A 16,540-nucleotide genomic window follows, 5' to 3' on the forward strand; every position below is an offset into this window, starting at 1 on the left:
ATGTAGTATATGCTATGCATTTCGCCAAACATTGTAGAATTACTTTATTGAAGTAACATTCTATTCTCTTTGAACGCTTTTCGACTCCTCACAACAGTTTGCTTTCATATTATTGCTCTTTACTGGACTTTATAATACTTTGCTTTTCAGCCCTAGTAAACACTGAAGTTTATTTAAAATTATACAAAAAGAACTCTCCTTAGCTCTTCACAAACGTACATTACTAATAGTCTCTCCCAATAGCCAGGTTTAACTCGATCTGCCTCAATGCAAAATTTGTTATTCTTTCATTAATACCCCGTCGCCTGCGCAGGCCAAAACATGGTGAGTCTTCGCCTTAGTTTCCTTTCCGCTCCCACTCACTGCTATGTCGTGCTTCCCTGAATCCAGTGGCGAGACGCTCCGTGGCTGCGGGCTCGACCGGCTCGGTGGACGAGTTGGGGTTTGGACCAGGGTGCCTCCACTGCACGACTGCCATTTGCTGAACGAGTGTCGCGCATATTGGATTCCTCTGCATCTATCGACTTGGCTTGGTACTCCCCACTCTCTGGCATAATAAGGGTGGCATGTAGCCATCATCTTCCAAAGTGTGCTCCCTCGCGAATCATACTCGCTGGGCGGGTCGGGGTCTCCTTCCACCCTCCACCAGTGGTGGTACTCGCCATATGACTCCCTGTCGCTATTCTAGCAGGCTAGACGCTTCTATTGTGGTCGAGGGTCAATCAGGCCTCATATAAGATGATCTGCAGCGAGTTCATATTCGCTCAGCTATGCTCGATAATGTAAGAATTGAACTTTTAATTATTAATGGGTGATGAGCTGCAAGCAACCGTAGATTTGGTTGACCACCGCGCAGTTATAAGTGTACACTTACTGAAACTTAAATTTGCAAAAAGGAAGAAAATCAGTAATATTTTGAGGGTTAAAAAAGAGGTTGAATTAATAAACCAGTTTGGACTTATTTTGGTTTAAACAAATTTATGGTTGGTACAGTTGCTTACAGTGCACAGTTGCTTACTATTGGTGCGGGAAAATGGGCCAGGACTACTTGTACTAGCGTTTGTGGGTTAATTTAAGGAAATGATTTAAGCATAGTCATCCTCCTCCTAGTAACTTAAATCAGCATCAAATTGCTCTTCGTGAAGAATGGGATGCTGTGCCGGTGAATTACATTCAAAATGTAATTAATTCTATGCCTGATAGATTTAGAGCACTACGCCGTGCAACAGGAGGTATCATCCGCTAACAGGTTAACAGGAGGCCATCCCTCGTCAGAAAATATGACAAAGAAGGCTTATCAGTTTTTAAAAAAAGTGCTAATTTCTGTTTTTTATCCTTTATAGTTTATTTGTACAGTATTATTAATTAAAATTATTTGTTTGTGATACTCTGTTTAAATCACCTATAAAGATACCAATACTACCCATAAATTAAAAAAAATCGTATTACTAGAACTATAAGGAAAATCAGGTGTTGGGTTTTTTGCTCCTGAGTGTATTAGAATATAATGTATTAAAAGTATGACATTACAGAAAAAATAATATATCACTTTTTATATGATACGAGATATATGAATGCGAGATAAATTTACCATGAGTTATCACACGTTACGAAAAGAAACATGCTGAAATTTACTGAAGGTGTGGTTTTTGTGGTATGGACAAAACTGCTACTTGACAGGAGCAGGACTAGAGGAGAGAGTGCAAGGTGCCCACTGCTCACCCATAAGGACTTGCTTCGCTCCGTTCACTGGACACTGCGAGTAGTGCACATACAGCCACACCGTGCCCAGAGACAGCCACACCACCTCCACGATCATCGCCACTGCAACAAGTGACAACATGCTGTATTACATTCCACCATACACCTTTTTGCAATCACTGGGACGAGTCTCATCTTAACTGTGTATGACGTCCCTCTACAATCAAAAATAACACTTAAACATGGTGTCGGGGCTTTCGCGGCCGTTGTCATGGCCATTGGCGTAGCTGTGTTCATAAAGTTGGGGGAGACAAATAATGATTTTGATGTCATGTAAGCCCATTCCCCTCTTACTAAGACGGGGGATCCGGGGGTCCTCCACCGGAAAATTTAAATTTTAAAAGTGCAAAATAGCGCTTATTAAGCAGTTTTTGTATCTAACCATTGGATACATCGATGTTAAAATTATTATTGTTTCCTTAAGACAAAATTTGATGAGTGAAGAAATTACAAATAAAGTTGGGCAAAATAATATTACAAAATAAAAATATCACAGTCTAGAAAGTTGGGGGGGACAGTCCCCTCCACCCAAAAAGTTCAGGGGGACACGTCCCCCCTGTCCCCCCCGGTTCCTACGGCCCTGGTCATGGCAGTCTTATGTTTCAGGTTGAAGCTGCCTCATGTAACTGGAGTGGTGGTGCTTCAACACTTTGATGCGGCTTCAACTCGGAAGCAAGAAATCTACCGAGCACTTGTCTGAATAATGCCATCATCTGCACATTAAAACACGCGCAGTTGAGCCTCTTCGAAACAGTCGCGAAGCTCCTCTAGCTAACTTCCCAAATGCTTTATGGAGAAATATTTTATTGCAGAGCTTCTATAGTCTTGCTTCAGCATGACATGAAATCTGATCGTTAGGTTGATTTAACAAAGTTCTATTCTGAACACTATTTGATTTCATGTCAGTTATCTAAAGTAGTGCCACTTAAAAAATATGCAGTTTTCTGCCACTATCTACTGTCACGTCAACATTTGTAAAATACATCAGTTTGCTTCAACGTTTTGGCGAGCTTGGGCATGGTGACTCCATATGGGAACTCTTATGGCCGACCGTGCATGGGATCTTGGAAATTGACGAACTGTTGTCACGAGCGACGAGCTGTGGTCGAACTCCCGCCCGTGTATTGTTAGTATCTGAGAACACCACAATGAGGCCCGCAGGCGGGAGAACCCGTCATCGCTACACTCGAACCGAAGTCGTCAACATGGCGGACCCACGTGTTGCAGCAGAAACCTATATATATCCCAATCCGTAAACATTGGAGGGCGCACTAATCGTACTGGCGTGCCAAATGCAATGTTTGGTAGCAAAACTATTCTCGAATACAAATTGTAAACTTAAAAAGTCATAGAAATGCGTAATCGCGCCTTTAAAAATACGTTAGAAATTTGGCATTACTACATTGATTACCCACAATCTCTATTCAATTTCAATTGTTCTTTAATAGTATATATATACTTTAAGCACAAAATTATTTATTAATGCTGTCTTTATCTAATTGCTGTAATAATTTGTAATACATAACTTTGCCTGTTGGTTCAGTTATTTCATTCTACGTAGCCTTTATATATTATTTACTAGTAAAAACAAATAAGATAAACACTACAACTTAAACAAAAAGTTATTTTTAATAGAACACACCTACGTTTGTAAGTAAATCAGTTTACATATATTATTTGTGGATAAACGAATTATTTATGGTTACTGCACCCCTGTTAAATGGAAAACGAGCTGGTTTTATTTCAATACGAATTTAAGAATTATGGGCATTACCATTACGTTAAAATATGTGATTTTTTCCTTTGTCTCAGTTGGTAAGATAATTTTTTTACACTTTTTCAAACTAGTTTAGTAAGTTTCTAACCAATTAAATTTAAAAATAATTTTCGGTAGCATTTAAAACTCATAAAGTTAAATGAAGGAATTACTGCTGTGAGTTATTTCGATGAAGTGACTAATTGCATGTAATTTTATAGTTATATCATATAAAACCTACATTAAATCAGACCCATTTCCATTATATTCTTTTTTACATAATATTACTGGAGTTTCACAGTAGCATAGCAAGAAAATTTAGTTTTTATTGAGTTTAAAATTGCACAGAATATTTTTATGTACTGTATATTAAGAGACCTTGTTGCATTTTAGGCAAATTAGGTATAGAAGAAAAAATAACGAACATCCATTGCCCAGGTTACATAATTTTAGATTATACTGCTGAAATGTTCGTGTCCTTTCAGTATCTGGTCAGCAGGGGCGTATCCAGGGGGGGGGGGGGGGTTTAGGGGTTCAAACCTCCCCCCCCCCCCTTAGATCCAAATCTTTAATTAAATTTCTTATTCATCACTCAAACAAATTTCATATTAAAAATTAATAAAAATTTTACCATTACAATATTTAAATTTAAGTACCGAAAACTGCTAAAATAGCACTAATTTACACCTTAAAATCCAAATTTTCCCGGGGAGGACCTCCGGACCCCCCGCTTAAATACGGGGGGGGGGGGGCATGCTTCTTTACACCCCCCATACACAAATCCTGGCTACACCACTGCTGGTCAGAATATAGCAATGTGTTTATATATACTCATACATATGGCTGCTTTGGTCGACAACTATGAAGGTTGTTATTATGTTGGCACATTATGTATTGTGTGTGTGAAGAACATAATTCATTCTTCACAAAAGATGTACAAATTGTCATGCTTATTTTTATACCTATGGGGATGACAGACTATATGGCAGAAATTAAACATCGTGTGAGACGGGCTTAATCGCTATCTCTGCTAGTCGATATGTCATAAAATGTATTTAAAAATATATATGTACATTATACTGTAAACTGTGTTTATGGAATATGATCGGCAATTCATATTAATTGAATTATTTTAATTTGTAAAATTAATTTTTGCATATGTGGTATAAAACAGAAGAATTAATTTGTGAAATAAAAAATCTAATTAATTTTAATTTCAAAATATTTATTTAGTAGGGTTTTCTTTAAGCTTCCATTTTCTTAAAATCAAGAAGACATCGCTGCTGAAGTGTGCACTGAAAAACATTTCATTCATTGATGTGCCACTAATAGAGCCACAAAGATAAAGCTTGTTAATACATTTTTTTTTACATAAAACCATACTTTTGACACAGCAATAATAATTTTATTTACACAAGCAAGTTATTTTGCAACCAAAGTCAAAGTGAGAAAAGGTATTTATTAAATTTATAGAAGTTAATTTTTTCTTGGTAAATTTTATGTTATATAATGGCTGTATATCTAGGTAGAAATTGCTGTAAATTTAACCAAATACTGAAATTACACTAAATATGTAAGCCATTGTTTCTAAAAGAATGTTAACGTGGATTTTATTTTTCAAGATTTTCTTTTACACGTCACTTCAAAATAATAATTCGACTTAATTTGTCATCGATTGAAGAAAAATTCTATTAGCTCTGGACTAAATGAGATTAATTTTTCCTTCTTAATGGGCTAATTTAGAAACGTATTTATCTAATATTATTTTAAGAAGTATACAAGAGAATTTACGTTTGGTTTAACGTAGGAAACTTGTGATATATACTGTTACGATTTATAATGTGGGGAGAACTGGGTTCGTTAGGGATAGCCCAATTAAGTTTCATTACACAGTTTTATTGATTACTAATATTTACATAAATAATCTTACTTAAAAATGCCTAATCACCAATTACTTGTACTTAAAAATGTTTATTCCCAAGTCACTCAGCGTCAGTCAAGTTCTTACAGACCGCACTCCTCACTGGGCCGCACTCCTCGCACAACTCACGCGGCACACCCCGCGGAACGCAGAATTCCCAAGGCCGCTCAGCGATGTATAACGGTGCCGAGGAAGAACGATGTGCGGGAAGCGAAGGGAGGAGGGGGTAGCGACGACCCTTGTAATACGGCTAGGCTCGCGTGGTATGTCTTACGTCAGTGGATGGCGCGTGACGTCAGTGGCCGTGCGGGGCCGCTAGCCAGCTCCGAACCTGGCGTCGCGGTCTGGTCTAATGCGTTCGTTACAATACCTAATCGTAAAATAACATTAAATTACTTTATTGGGATAGTCCACGTTCACAGTAATTAATGTGTTCATCTTCATAGTTCAAACTGACAACGAGTCGTGCCTTTTTAATAGGTTATTTCGTGTTAGTTTATTTCTGTGTTGTAAAACCTATAAATCTTTTTGAGTAAATATACTAAACAATTTTTTTAAGTAATAACATAAAAAGGAACACATTTTAAGATAAGTGAAGTCCTTAACATAAATTAAAATCCTAAGTTAAAGTAAATCACCTAGCATTCCTATGAATGGTTCGTTTAAATATAAATTATATACGTACATTCACTTCCTTGTGAATTTCTTTCAGTTACAAAGTTAATATAAATTAATGTTTTTAATTACTTTTGTTTTAATTCTTTATTTTTAAATCTATACTTAAAAATTTCTGTAGGATTAACTAGTATAAAATAACAAATAAACATTATTATTAATAATAAACATTTTTGAATTCAATTATAAAATTTAATGACAGGGTCTAAAACATGTCTTGGCTTTCTTGTTTCGTTCATTGGCATTGGCACCACGCACTTTACCGTTGTGCTTCAGACACACATAACCTACGACCTTGAAACGTTACTTTATAAATGTAATGAAACTAGTTTAATCACGAATCATTAAAGTTGTGTTTATTTCACATTAAAATTACTTAAGCTATCAAAATATATTTATGTGACACACCAATATTTGTGGTACATATTTTGATGTCCAGAACCGCGAACATATGCGGATGCGTGCTGCCACACGCGCGAGTCCGCCATCTTGACAGCATCGGCTCGTGGGTGTAGTAGAAAATAATAACGCTTTATCGAAGCACTAGCTGCCCGACCCAACTTCGCACGGCTATACTAATGGAAAACAATTAAGCCACATCTCCCATTTACAGTAATGGTAAATAAAACAAAATTCAGTAAAAATTTATTACAATGCTGTATAATGTACCGGAGAGAAAATGAATAGCACCGATGGTTTCCCGACTCGTGCACGCAACGTACAACTGATGTACCCGTACTTCGCTACGGCAGTCTACAGGCAGATCACTCTTGCGCCGCTCATTATACATGCACCTCCTTGTGGGTACGCCACTGCCGCGCGATGCCCGTTGCCATGGAGACGCAGAAGGCATGAACAATGCAAAATCCTGTTCTCATGCAGACAAAGTACCCACTGTTGCCTGGTTTTAACCACCCATGGGATCTAATTTTCGGAAAATGTCATCCTACGTAACATAAGGAACATTACTGTGAAGTTTCAAGTCTGTAAAATATATATACTTGAAAAAAAAAAGGGCAATAAAAAAACAAATTAAACACAGAGAGAGGAAAAAAAAAACATTAGTTTAGGTTTGCGATTTAAAGTGATAAAAAGTATTTAAATACTAATTGAACTCTTATGAGGGTACTGATTGCTTCGTTGTTAATATCACACGGGTGTTTTTTACTTGTATGGGAAAATTAAGAATGATAAGGCATCTAGTGCGTGGCAACAATGTTAATAGGCAATAGGAAATAAACTTCTATGCGCCTGCGGCATTGTCAACACACACTTCGTACGTGTACTGCATGTTGTATCTAACCCCCTACAACGCATTTGATTCTAAATTTGACTTTTAGTAAGGATCCCTAATGTTATTGATAATATAATATAGCATATAGCCTTCCTCGATAAATGTACTATCCAACACTGAAAGAACTTTTCAAATCGGACCAGTGGTTCCTGAGATTAGCGCATTCAAACAAACAAACAAACTCTTCAGTTTTATAATATTAGTATAGTTTCAATGTTAGTGGCACCACCTAGTAATCCGCAGTGCTCGGAGGCTACGACAAATAGGCGGGAGTCTTGATGTCGCCTACCCGGATTTTTTTTTTTCGTTTGAGAATACGGAAGCTGGCGGAAGACGGGTTGTCGTGAGTAGGAGTCACGACAAGACGAGGCTAATGCATTTCATAATTGACCTCCTGATCCCTGTTTAAATGTTAAATGGAGATTATATGCGCACATAGCTTGTTCGAGACCGAGGTGTGCAAAGGATCATTTACCTGAGTCTAGTCGTAAGTGTATACCTAGTTCACTAACGCGTACATTTGTAATTTTAGCACTTAATGCCATTGGATGCCAAGACTAATTTTTGTAAGATTAAAGTAGTAATCAACTGCCATTTGGATGGGGCTTTGATGTTCACTGAAAGAGCGCACAAGCTATATATATATATATATATATATATATATATATATATATATATATATATTGAGTGCCAATGTTTATTCTTGCGAGATAAATTGTCATGAGATTTACTGTGTTTTCGCACTTTCTATTTAAGCTAAACTTTGATGTTGTGCGTCTTTACGTATGCTTATATTTTGTAATAGTATTTACGTATTCTGACCTGTCGTGACCACCGCTAAAGCCCTCGGCTGTTGGTGGGCATGTGACAATTACATAAAAATAAAATAACCTAGGTATGATCTAATGTTAAATAAGCAGCTTTAGCTTCATACCCGGACTTTTGTTCCCAGCCAATAATTTGTAATTTTTTATAAAGACTTTTCTGCCTGAGAGCCTATGATATGTCATAACGTATGTAACACGTATCAGTAACTTTGAGCACGACATTCTAAGGATTTGTAATGTTCAGAGCTTATTCGACCATTTTATTGTGATATTAAATGTTTCACATTTTGAACTTTGATTTGTTTTGTGTGCCCTGCCCTCATTTCCCACGACTTTACCGAAATGGCTAGGCCTTTGATAATTAAGTATTTGGTACACACAACACTTTAAGATCTTGGTATGGAGCCTAAACTCGGCTCTAATTTGGAATTTTGTAAATAAATAAAGGGAGTGGAGTCAGCTGTGAAAGTCTGCACTCGTAAAGTGACGCAGAGCTCAGCCCCCAGCCCCCTTGGATTTCAGACTTATAATTTGTTGGGATAATTTATTTGGGCCCCATTGATTATTTTTAACTTTTTCTTGATTACATTGCTTTAATTGCTGTAATATTTACTACTTTTCCATACAAGTTCAGAATATAACGAATTTAGATTATGTTGTCCTGATGATAATTATCACATAACCGAAGTTTAGCCGAAGGTAATTTTGCACATGCCAAAATACGGAATGAGATGAAATCTTTCCTGAGAAGGCGTGGCCGCTCCATAGCTGCTGGGAAAGTTGAGGAATCTCCGCATCCGCCAGGCAGGCATACAGGCATTCATATAAGTAGTGAACCCCGGGGCCGGTATCGGGGAACAGCACTTGCGGCGGTAAACGATCATTTAGACCATGTTAATGATGAAAATGATAACGACGAACTATTTTCCAAAGCCCCATCATGGCGTTACAAAAAGAAAAAGGTCATTCTGGCCTTGCCCATGAAAAAAAGGACAAAGATAGTCGCATAGGGAGACTATAATTACGGAAAAAAGGGGTTCTTTCTGTAATTAGTGTAAATTTTTTTCTAAACGAACATAATTCAAATTAATTATCTTGATATTTTATTTACAATTTCAAATTTTAACAGTTTATTTTCCATAAAATTATTGTAAGTTAGGTTTAATAATAATTAGAAGAAAATGTTGAAATAAGAAATAAAAAATTAAAAATACACTGATGTTGCAGGGAAGTTACAATAGAACCATAGTGGCACTACACTGCAATAAAATAAAAGGTTTCGAACAATATCTTGATTTGAGACATTAAAGTATAATTAATAAACTAAACAAACTAAAATGTTTAGACCAGTTCGACATTAACAAAACAAAAATAATCAAAAGTAAATAAAGTGGAGAATATTGCACACAACAGCTGTGCAGTGGTAAAGGGTGTATTTGAAAGCGTAGATGAATACTTTTAGGTGTAGTGTCGCAGTGGTACGACCGTTGCCGTTCTGTCGGGAGGACGCTGGTTTTACCCTCTTCTGCAGTGTTCATGGACTTGGGGTTATGTTTCCTATTATATGTTTGCATTCTCTTGTGTGTGTACTTCGACTATGACCTACATTTCTGTCGTCATTCATTATAAATTGTATTTTTTGTAGTATGGGAATTTTTCTTTTATTTTTACTTATGTTTATGTGAGAGATAGTCGTTTTACGACTCTGAATACAATGCATATCAGTGCAACAGGTGTTGTACCCAGTTTATACGCTATGGAAGATTATAATTGTGACGGACTGGTTGCACATTCATCGGGACCAAAATGCATCTTTTGTGGCAAGACGTTTATGCACATGTTCAAAGCAAGGCAGCATGAAATATATCGCTGTTATTTTAATGACACCAAAAACTCTGTACTTATGTAAAAATTGTGGTAATCAACTGTCATGTGGACTTGCTTCATAATCTAAGAAGACTGCCGGAATCTACAAGCGCTAGTAAATTACTTGTTTTATTGACGTGACAACGTCTAATAAATCGATGAACGCCAGCTGCACGCACTAAAAAGTGTCCCGTTACGCACATTATCCCGTTACGCTGTGTCCCGTTACACTCATTGTACGCTTGCGCCGCATCTATCTCTCTTCCACTCGATTGGAACAACCATCGATTTGACTTTTTCGAGGCACATTAAACTTGAAACACTCCCATTCGTTTCCTACTTTTCCTATCATCGTCCTATCCTTAACAGAATAGCACAGATTGGAAGAAGTTAAATAGCAAACATGTATAAAAGTTATAGTTAAAATAATCTGTTCGTTAAAGTAATAAACATATTTGAATTAATGAGTGCAAATAAAAGTAAATTTATCAATTAAATTGTACATTTCATTTCACTTTTTCTTTGTATCTATACAAAATAGTGATAATTCAATAAAAATGATTCAATTTTATTCATAAAAGTATGCAATCATTTCATCAATGTTTTGTTATGACGTTGTCACGTTAAACTATCGTCCGTAAACCGGCTTTACAGACAACCAATTTTTTTGTAGGTGTAGTAGAGTAGAAATTATGTAATATTATTTTTAAATTTTGTTGATTAATTTCTCGAACATGTCCTTTCGTGGTAAATTTAATTAAATTATATTTTATTGCATAAGTCAAGGATCTAACCAAGCACTATATGCGATCGAATCAATCGTTATTTTAACAATTTTTTTTGATGATTTTTGGAAGTTTTTCCGGTTTTCTAGCTAAATAATTTCATAATTTCAAGATGACGGCCTAAATGGATGAAAATATGGCGGATATGAAGATAGCAAATAATACTGCTCTCTATCCGGTAAAAACTAATATAATTTGATGGCAGCACCCTCTAGAAAACAATGTGTGTATTACGTGGCACTAGCGCTCCTTGTATCGATTACTAAAAACAAGATGGTGGCAGTGCCCTCTGGCATACGATGTGTGTTAAATATCACTCTTGGTAGAAATTATTGAAAATAAAGATAGCAACTCGGTCTCAATTAGGCGATGCTATTATTCCTTCAAATGAAAAAAAAAAAATTACAAATCCGAATATGTGTGTTATTTTTTTTATATCTCTGAAATAATTCTCGGCCTGGCAGATGTCCCGATGGCCGTGTGGTCAAAGGCGTCCTACCCGGAGGTCCGATCTACCATCGTTCGATTCACCTCGATTCCAATTTATTTTGTATAAAAAATTAATATGTTGATAAGGACCACAATAACATTAACAGGTAATGGAACATCAACATTGTGTGCATGAGACAGAGCGATTCTGGTGCTCTTTAGGAAAAAACAGCAGAAACAAAGATGGTGGCATCCAAGATGGCGGCCTCCAGCAGAACAGAAAAAGCAAGATGGTGGGTGTGATGTCAGAATCGAAAAAAGTGGTAGTGACATCAGATGACGGAATTCAAGATGGCAACTGAAGTCAAAGTTCAAGGTCAAGGTCATTAAAGATGGCTGGCCACCGTGGTGTCATAATCGAAGTTTACGACCGTAACGAAAAGTGAAATGGTGTTGTCATCATTCAAGATATCTGACATGATTTCAGGGCAGTCAGCTCCTCACTCCTCGAGCCGGAACCAGGCACTGGGAAACCAATATAGTATACAACTCATTACCAAAATATGGCTACTGTGGAAATAACATAAATTTGAATTTGTGTAGGTATGTGATACATGATTATAATAATTCTGAATGTGTTTTATACCAGTAGAGCATGTGTTGTAGTCGGTTTATCCACTAAGGAAACTTGAAAAAGCACGTTAAGTATTGCAGACGACTAGATGCACAATCATCAAGACCTAATGTAACATATTTGGCAAGGACACACGTTCAATGCAAAGCACCATGAAATATATCACTCACTGTCCATTTAACGCTTAAGCAAACACTTTGCTGTGAAAAAAAAAGTGGTGGTACAATCTGTCAACTTGGTCATTTCAAAAACCACGAGAAGATATCAAAAGCTACAAACTGAAAAGTCATTTGCTCCACAATGTCATGATGCTTTCGGGCATGGAAATATGCATGACTTGCCTTGGGTGTGAATCTCAGTTTGCCTTTGTTTATGGAGGAGTGAGAACAGGCTCTCCTGATAGTTATTCAACAGTGTTAATCCGTACACCTGCTGCCATTATTTTTTGCAAGTGCATTCACCAGGAATAGAACTGTGGACCGAAATCTAATATTTAATTAAATATTGGAAATAAATTATTTTATGATTATTTATTGGAATTTTTTGATAAAACATTAATGTTTTTCAAGATGGCAGTCAAGGTCAATGACATAACCTATGATGGGGGTTCTGAGGGAAATTGACCCTCTCTGAGAAAAATTGCCCCTCTCTGAAAACATTCGGCCCCTCTGGATTTTTGAGGGAAAAAATGGGAAATTTTCTCTAAAAAATGGGATTTTTTTTAGTTTTTTTAAGGGTATTTTGATGAAATTTTGACACCAAAATAGCGGCTGTAATGTCACATTTCGAGATTGCGATCATCACTTCGACACCACAGCTTGAAGCCTATCCCAGGACCGACTGTTCTATAATTCTCATACCTTTATGACAGGAGTCAATGATCGAATGACTAAATATTACATATACACAGTGCTATGAAGTCAAACCTATAATAGGTTATTCAACCCGCGAATTTCAGGGTCTCTACTTAAAGATTAACTTCAAGACTAGAATCGGTCAGTACAATAAGTTCTTAGCATTCTTACATTATCAATTTAATACTACATACTACTGTCATATGATTTCTTAAGGGTGTCTCTTGTAACATTATGAAGAACTGCAGAAGTACAAAGCTCTTCACAGAACAAAATTCCAAAAATTTCAATTATTTCCACAAAACAATGAGGCCTGTCCAGCTCGCACCATACAGCCAGACAAGATTATGCCGGTCCAGGGGTCCCCCCCCCCTTTTCTTTCGTAACCCAGCGCTCTTAGCCGATAGGCCCTACCGCCCTGGGGCCCCCATGGGCATGGATGCGGATACGCCGCATACGCAACCGGGAAGGGCGTTAGAGCTTTTGGCTATACACAGAGGCTGAGGCTACCCATCCCAGCTTATGTACCACCTCCGGCCCCCTACCCCACTCAGCTCACCAGAAAGTTGGATGCTTCCTTAGCCCTCTGGAGTTACCATACAGCCAGGCAATACACAATCAGTCTGCTGGCGAGTGCCGGCTGCTACTGTCGCAACGAGATAGTGTGTTTTTTGGAGCGGCTTTGTGCAAGTCGCCAAAGACTCGAGTTTGCAGAATAACGCATTCGCCCACGGCCAGCAGAGTATTGTGGCCCTGGTGAATAGGCCAAGGCTGCAACAAAGGGGTTAACTTCGCGTGTAGGTTTCACAGATAGGAGCGCATGCCTGCGAACTGCTGAACAATAGGCTAATTTCAACGGGGAAAAATCAGAATTTCCCGAACAAAACATTTTCCCGGATTTTTGTTCGTTATCTAGAGATAAGCTTGCAAATGTGCAAATGAAATCCCGTACCTAAATCTTGCTTTATGAAAAGAGTTATATACAAATACCATCAGTGAGTGGCCATGAATGTTCCCAATAATTTACTGAATGTCTTCCGAGATTAATTTGCGTTCAGTTTTTATCTTCATCGGTGCATATCCCCATTCAGCTCTCCTCTAGATCCCCCAGCCGCTATAAAACCTGAGCTTACGTTTGTGAAATGTTTAATACATAACACGCGTGGGCAGAGGCTCCCTCCTTCTCTCTCTCTCTCTTTCTCTCTCTCTCTCTCTTTCTGTTCTCCGTATTAGCACATGTTTGGCCATACTTTGCAATTACTTGTTCCTCTCTTAAAGCCGCCATAAAAACACTAAACTTTGCCTGATATGCCTCCAAACTTACGGTATGCTAGCAATATGTAGTTAGTTACATGAATTAATCCCCGGCGAGCATTTTAAGGAAATCCATTACCTTTCTGCTCATTATTTGATACCTACATGACACACTCTTCAAATAGTAGTTTTTTTAATGCATTAACTCTCATGAAATAGAAAAATATTACTGCTACTTTTTTTTTAATTTAGTTGGTTGTGCTGTTATGTTTACAATAAGGGTTGGGAAAGTGCAGAGGATTCGGCACCAAAAATATAGCATTTCCAGGCAACAAGAATTATTATTCACCTTCAAGTTACAACACATAAAGTGCACTATTTACTAGAAACTTCAAGCCAGCTTTACCAGTATTTCCTTAATGCACTTAATTAAAAAATTTATATTTGAATTATGCACATAGTGAAAATTGGCAATGAATATTTTGTGTGGGTATAAATAAATTCCGTGCGATATAAAATGAATTTCAATTAACTGAATAATTATAATTGTGGTATTTAAATTTAAATATGGAATAGCACGCAGTCGTAGTATAATTTTAATTCATCACATTTACATTCCAATTATTTTGTGGTCCATTAAATTTTTTTCCTGCAATTTCATTGACTTTGAAGTTGAAAAAAAATGCATTAATGTGTTCTTATACCATAATAAAAATGAACTAAAATTATGTCTAGACAAAAAAATTAATTCCAGGTTTTTAGTATCCTTTACTGTATAGGTATTTTGAATTAATTTTATGTATAGACATAAAATTCTTTTTTTCAAATATGTATTCAATTTGATATACAAATAAATATTTTATGAGGCAAAAAATCTGTAATTTAAAATTTTATAAAATGCATAATTTAATAGGAATAATATTAAAATTTTAAATTTCATCTTAAAAAGAATACTTATTCAATTTTATGTAAAATAATTTTTTGTGAGACAAAAAATTATATAAATTAATTATATCGATTAATTTTATGTCGAGACACAAAATTAATTCATTATTTTTACTCTTGACTGAAGAAAAATGGTTTCGGAAACTATTAGTTTCTGCTGAAATGATATATTTTTATTGATTTATTTATGGTCCACTATTTTTCAAAATAAATAAGAAAACGACGTGCCATAAGCATCACGATTCGATTTAAAAACGGCGTTCTTATACGCCGATATATATAGATATATAGAACGCTCGACACTCGACGCCCAAAGACGAAAAATACTCGCTAACACGTGAGAAAATAGAAAGAGAAAACAAACGTTTTCGGCTCGATTGATGCACTCTCTAGTCATGACGGAGAGGCCCGAGAATAGCCGAAGTCCCTTCGTTTGTGTTTAGTTCACACGTAGGCTCGCACGCGCACTAGCCCTACTGTACTATTTTCTCTCCAATATTTCTAGCTCATGTTTGCAAATACGAAGATAGACCTGAGAACCTTTTTAATGTATGTTTTAATTCTCCACAACTTTTGTTTGAAACGTTTTTCGCTTAAACGCCTAGATTCTCAGAAAAACTGAGTCAAACCAATTTTTAGCGCTTTTCTTCAAAAACTTAATGTCCGATTAAAAAAAAAATAGCACCATTCGATTCAGCGTCCTCGAATTACCCTTATATAAAATTTTCATGTCTGCTGGTATAAAGTGCTTACTTTGCCTCTTGTTGACTGGCCTAGCGAGTGTACTTAGATTTGAGGGTTGACGAATAATTGCAGTGTTAGTTGTGAGCTTGTGAGTGGTTTAATTGGCCCCATCGATCGTGACTAAAAACCCTCGTTGCTATAAATAGTGTGTAACCAGGTAAATATAAGTGGGAGATTAAATTTAAAATGTTTTTAAACTATGCCAGGGATCCCACATTTATCGATAGCTTTTTCTGCATCGAACAAATTGGCTACTGTGAAATGTTTTGTTTGTGTATTTAAAACATCAGTAGCATCTTCAATAATTTTTATTAAAGGGTGTCAGGTGGAGTGGCCACTCTTGAAAACTGTTTGTCGGAAATATAAGAGTCGCACAGCTCAGTCGATAACTTATATACATCACAAATTTGTCACTCATTTCCTTCCAGAATGTTTTATACTGTTACGAGGATACCGGAGGCGAGGCCACGAGGTAGGCCAGTCAGCCGGCACACAGCCAGCGGGGGGTCAAGGGATAGGCCCCACCTCTAGGACACAGGTAGCGCCCATCACTCCGCTATGTGGAAATCCGATTAAAGCGGCGCCTGCCTGTCCCTCTCGAGACTTCGGCATGTCCCCAGAGCCCCGTCCACATGAACAGGCCTTACTTGAACGCCATTGTTCTTGTAACTTCGGGTGATAAGTAAACCTTGTTGCCAAGACAATTCGAAGGGCTGCGAGACCTCTCCAGAACGAGGCGGAGAGGTATATGAACGAGGAGATTGACATGTGAAGTCAGTGAGTGACAGAGGCTGG

The 16,540-nt window shown here is 37.0% G+C and overlaps 1 protein-coding gene across 3 annotated transcripts in view; it reads right to left on the bottom strand.

The window, feature by feature from the left end:
- LOC134529611 (diacylglycerol lipase-alpha) overlaps positions 1 to 16,540 on the bottom strand; it is a 150,737-nt gene that overhangs the window by 79,807 nt on the left and 54,390 nt on the right. For all 3 annotated transcript variants that reach the window (XM_063363898.1, XM_063363896.1, XM_063363897.1), the window contains exon 3: positions 1,723 to 1,824. In XM_063363898.1, the coding sequence (XP_063219968.1) occupies positions 1,723 to 1,824 (102 nt within the window). The remainder of the gene's footprint in view (positions 1 to 1,722; positions 1,825 to 16,540) is intronic.

This window comes from Bacillus rossius, chromosome 2, assembly GCF_032445375.1.
Source record: "Bacillus rossius redtenbacheri isolate Brsri chromosome 2, Brsri_v3, whole genome shotgun sequence".
NCBI classification, from domain to species: domain Eukaryota; kingdom Metazoa; phylum Arthropoda; class Insecta; order Phasmatodea; family Bacillidae; genus Bacillus; species Bacillus rossius.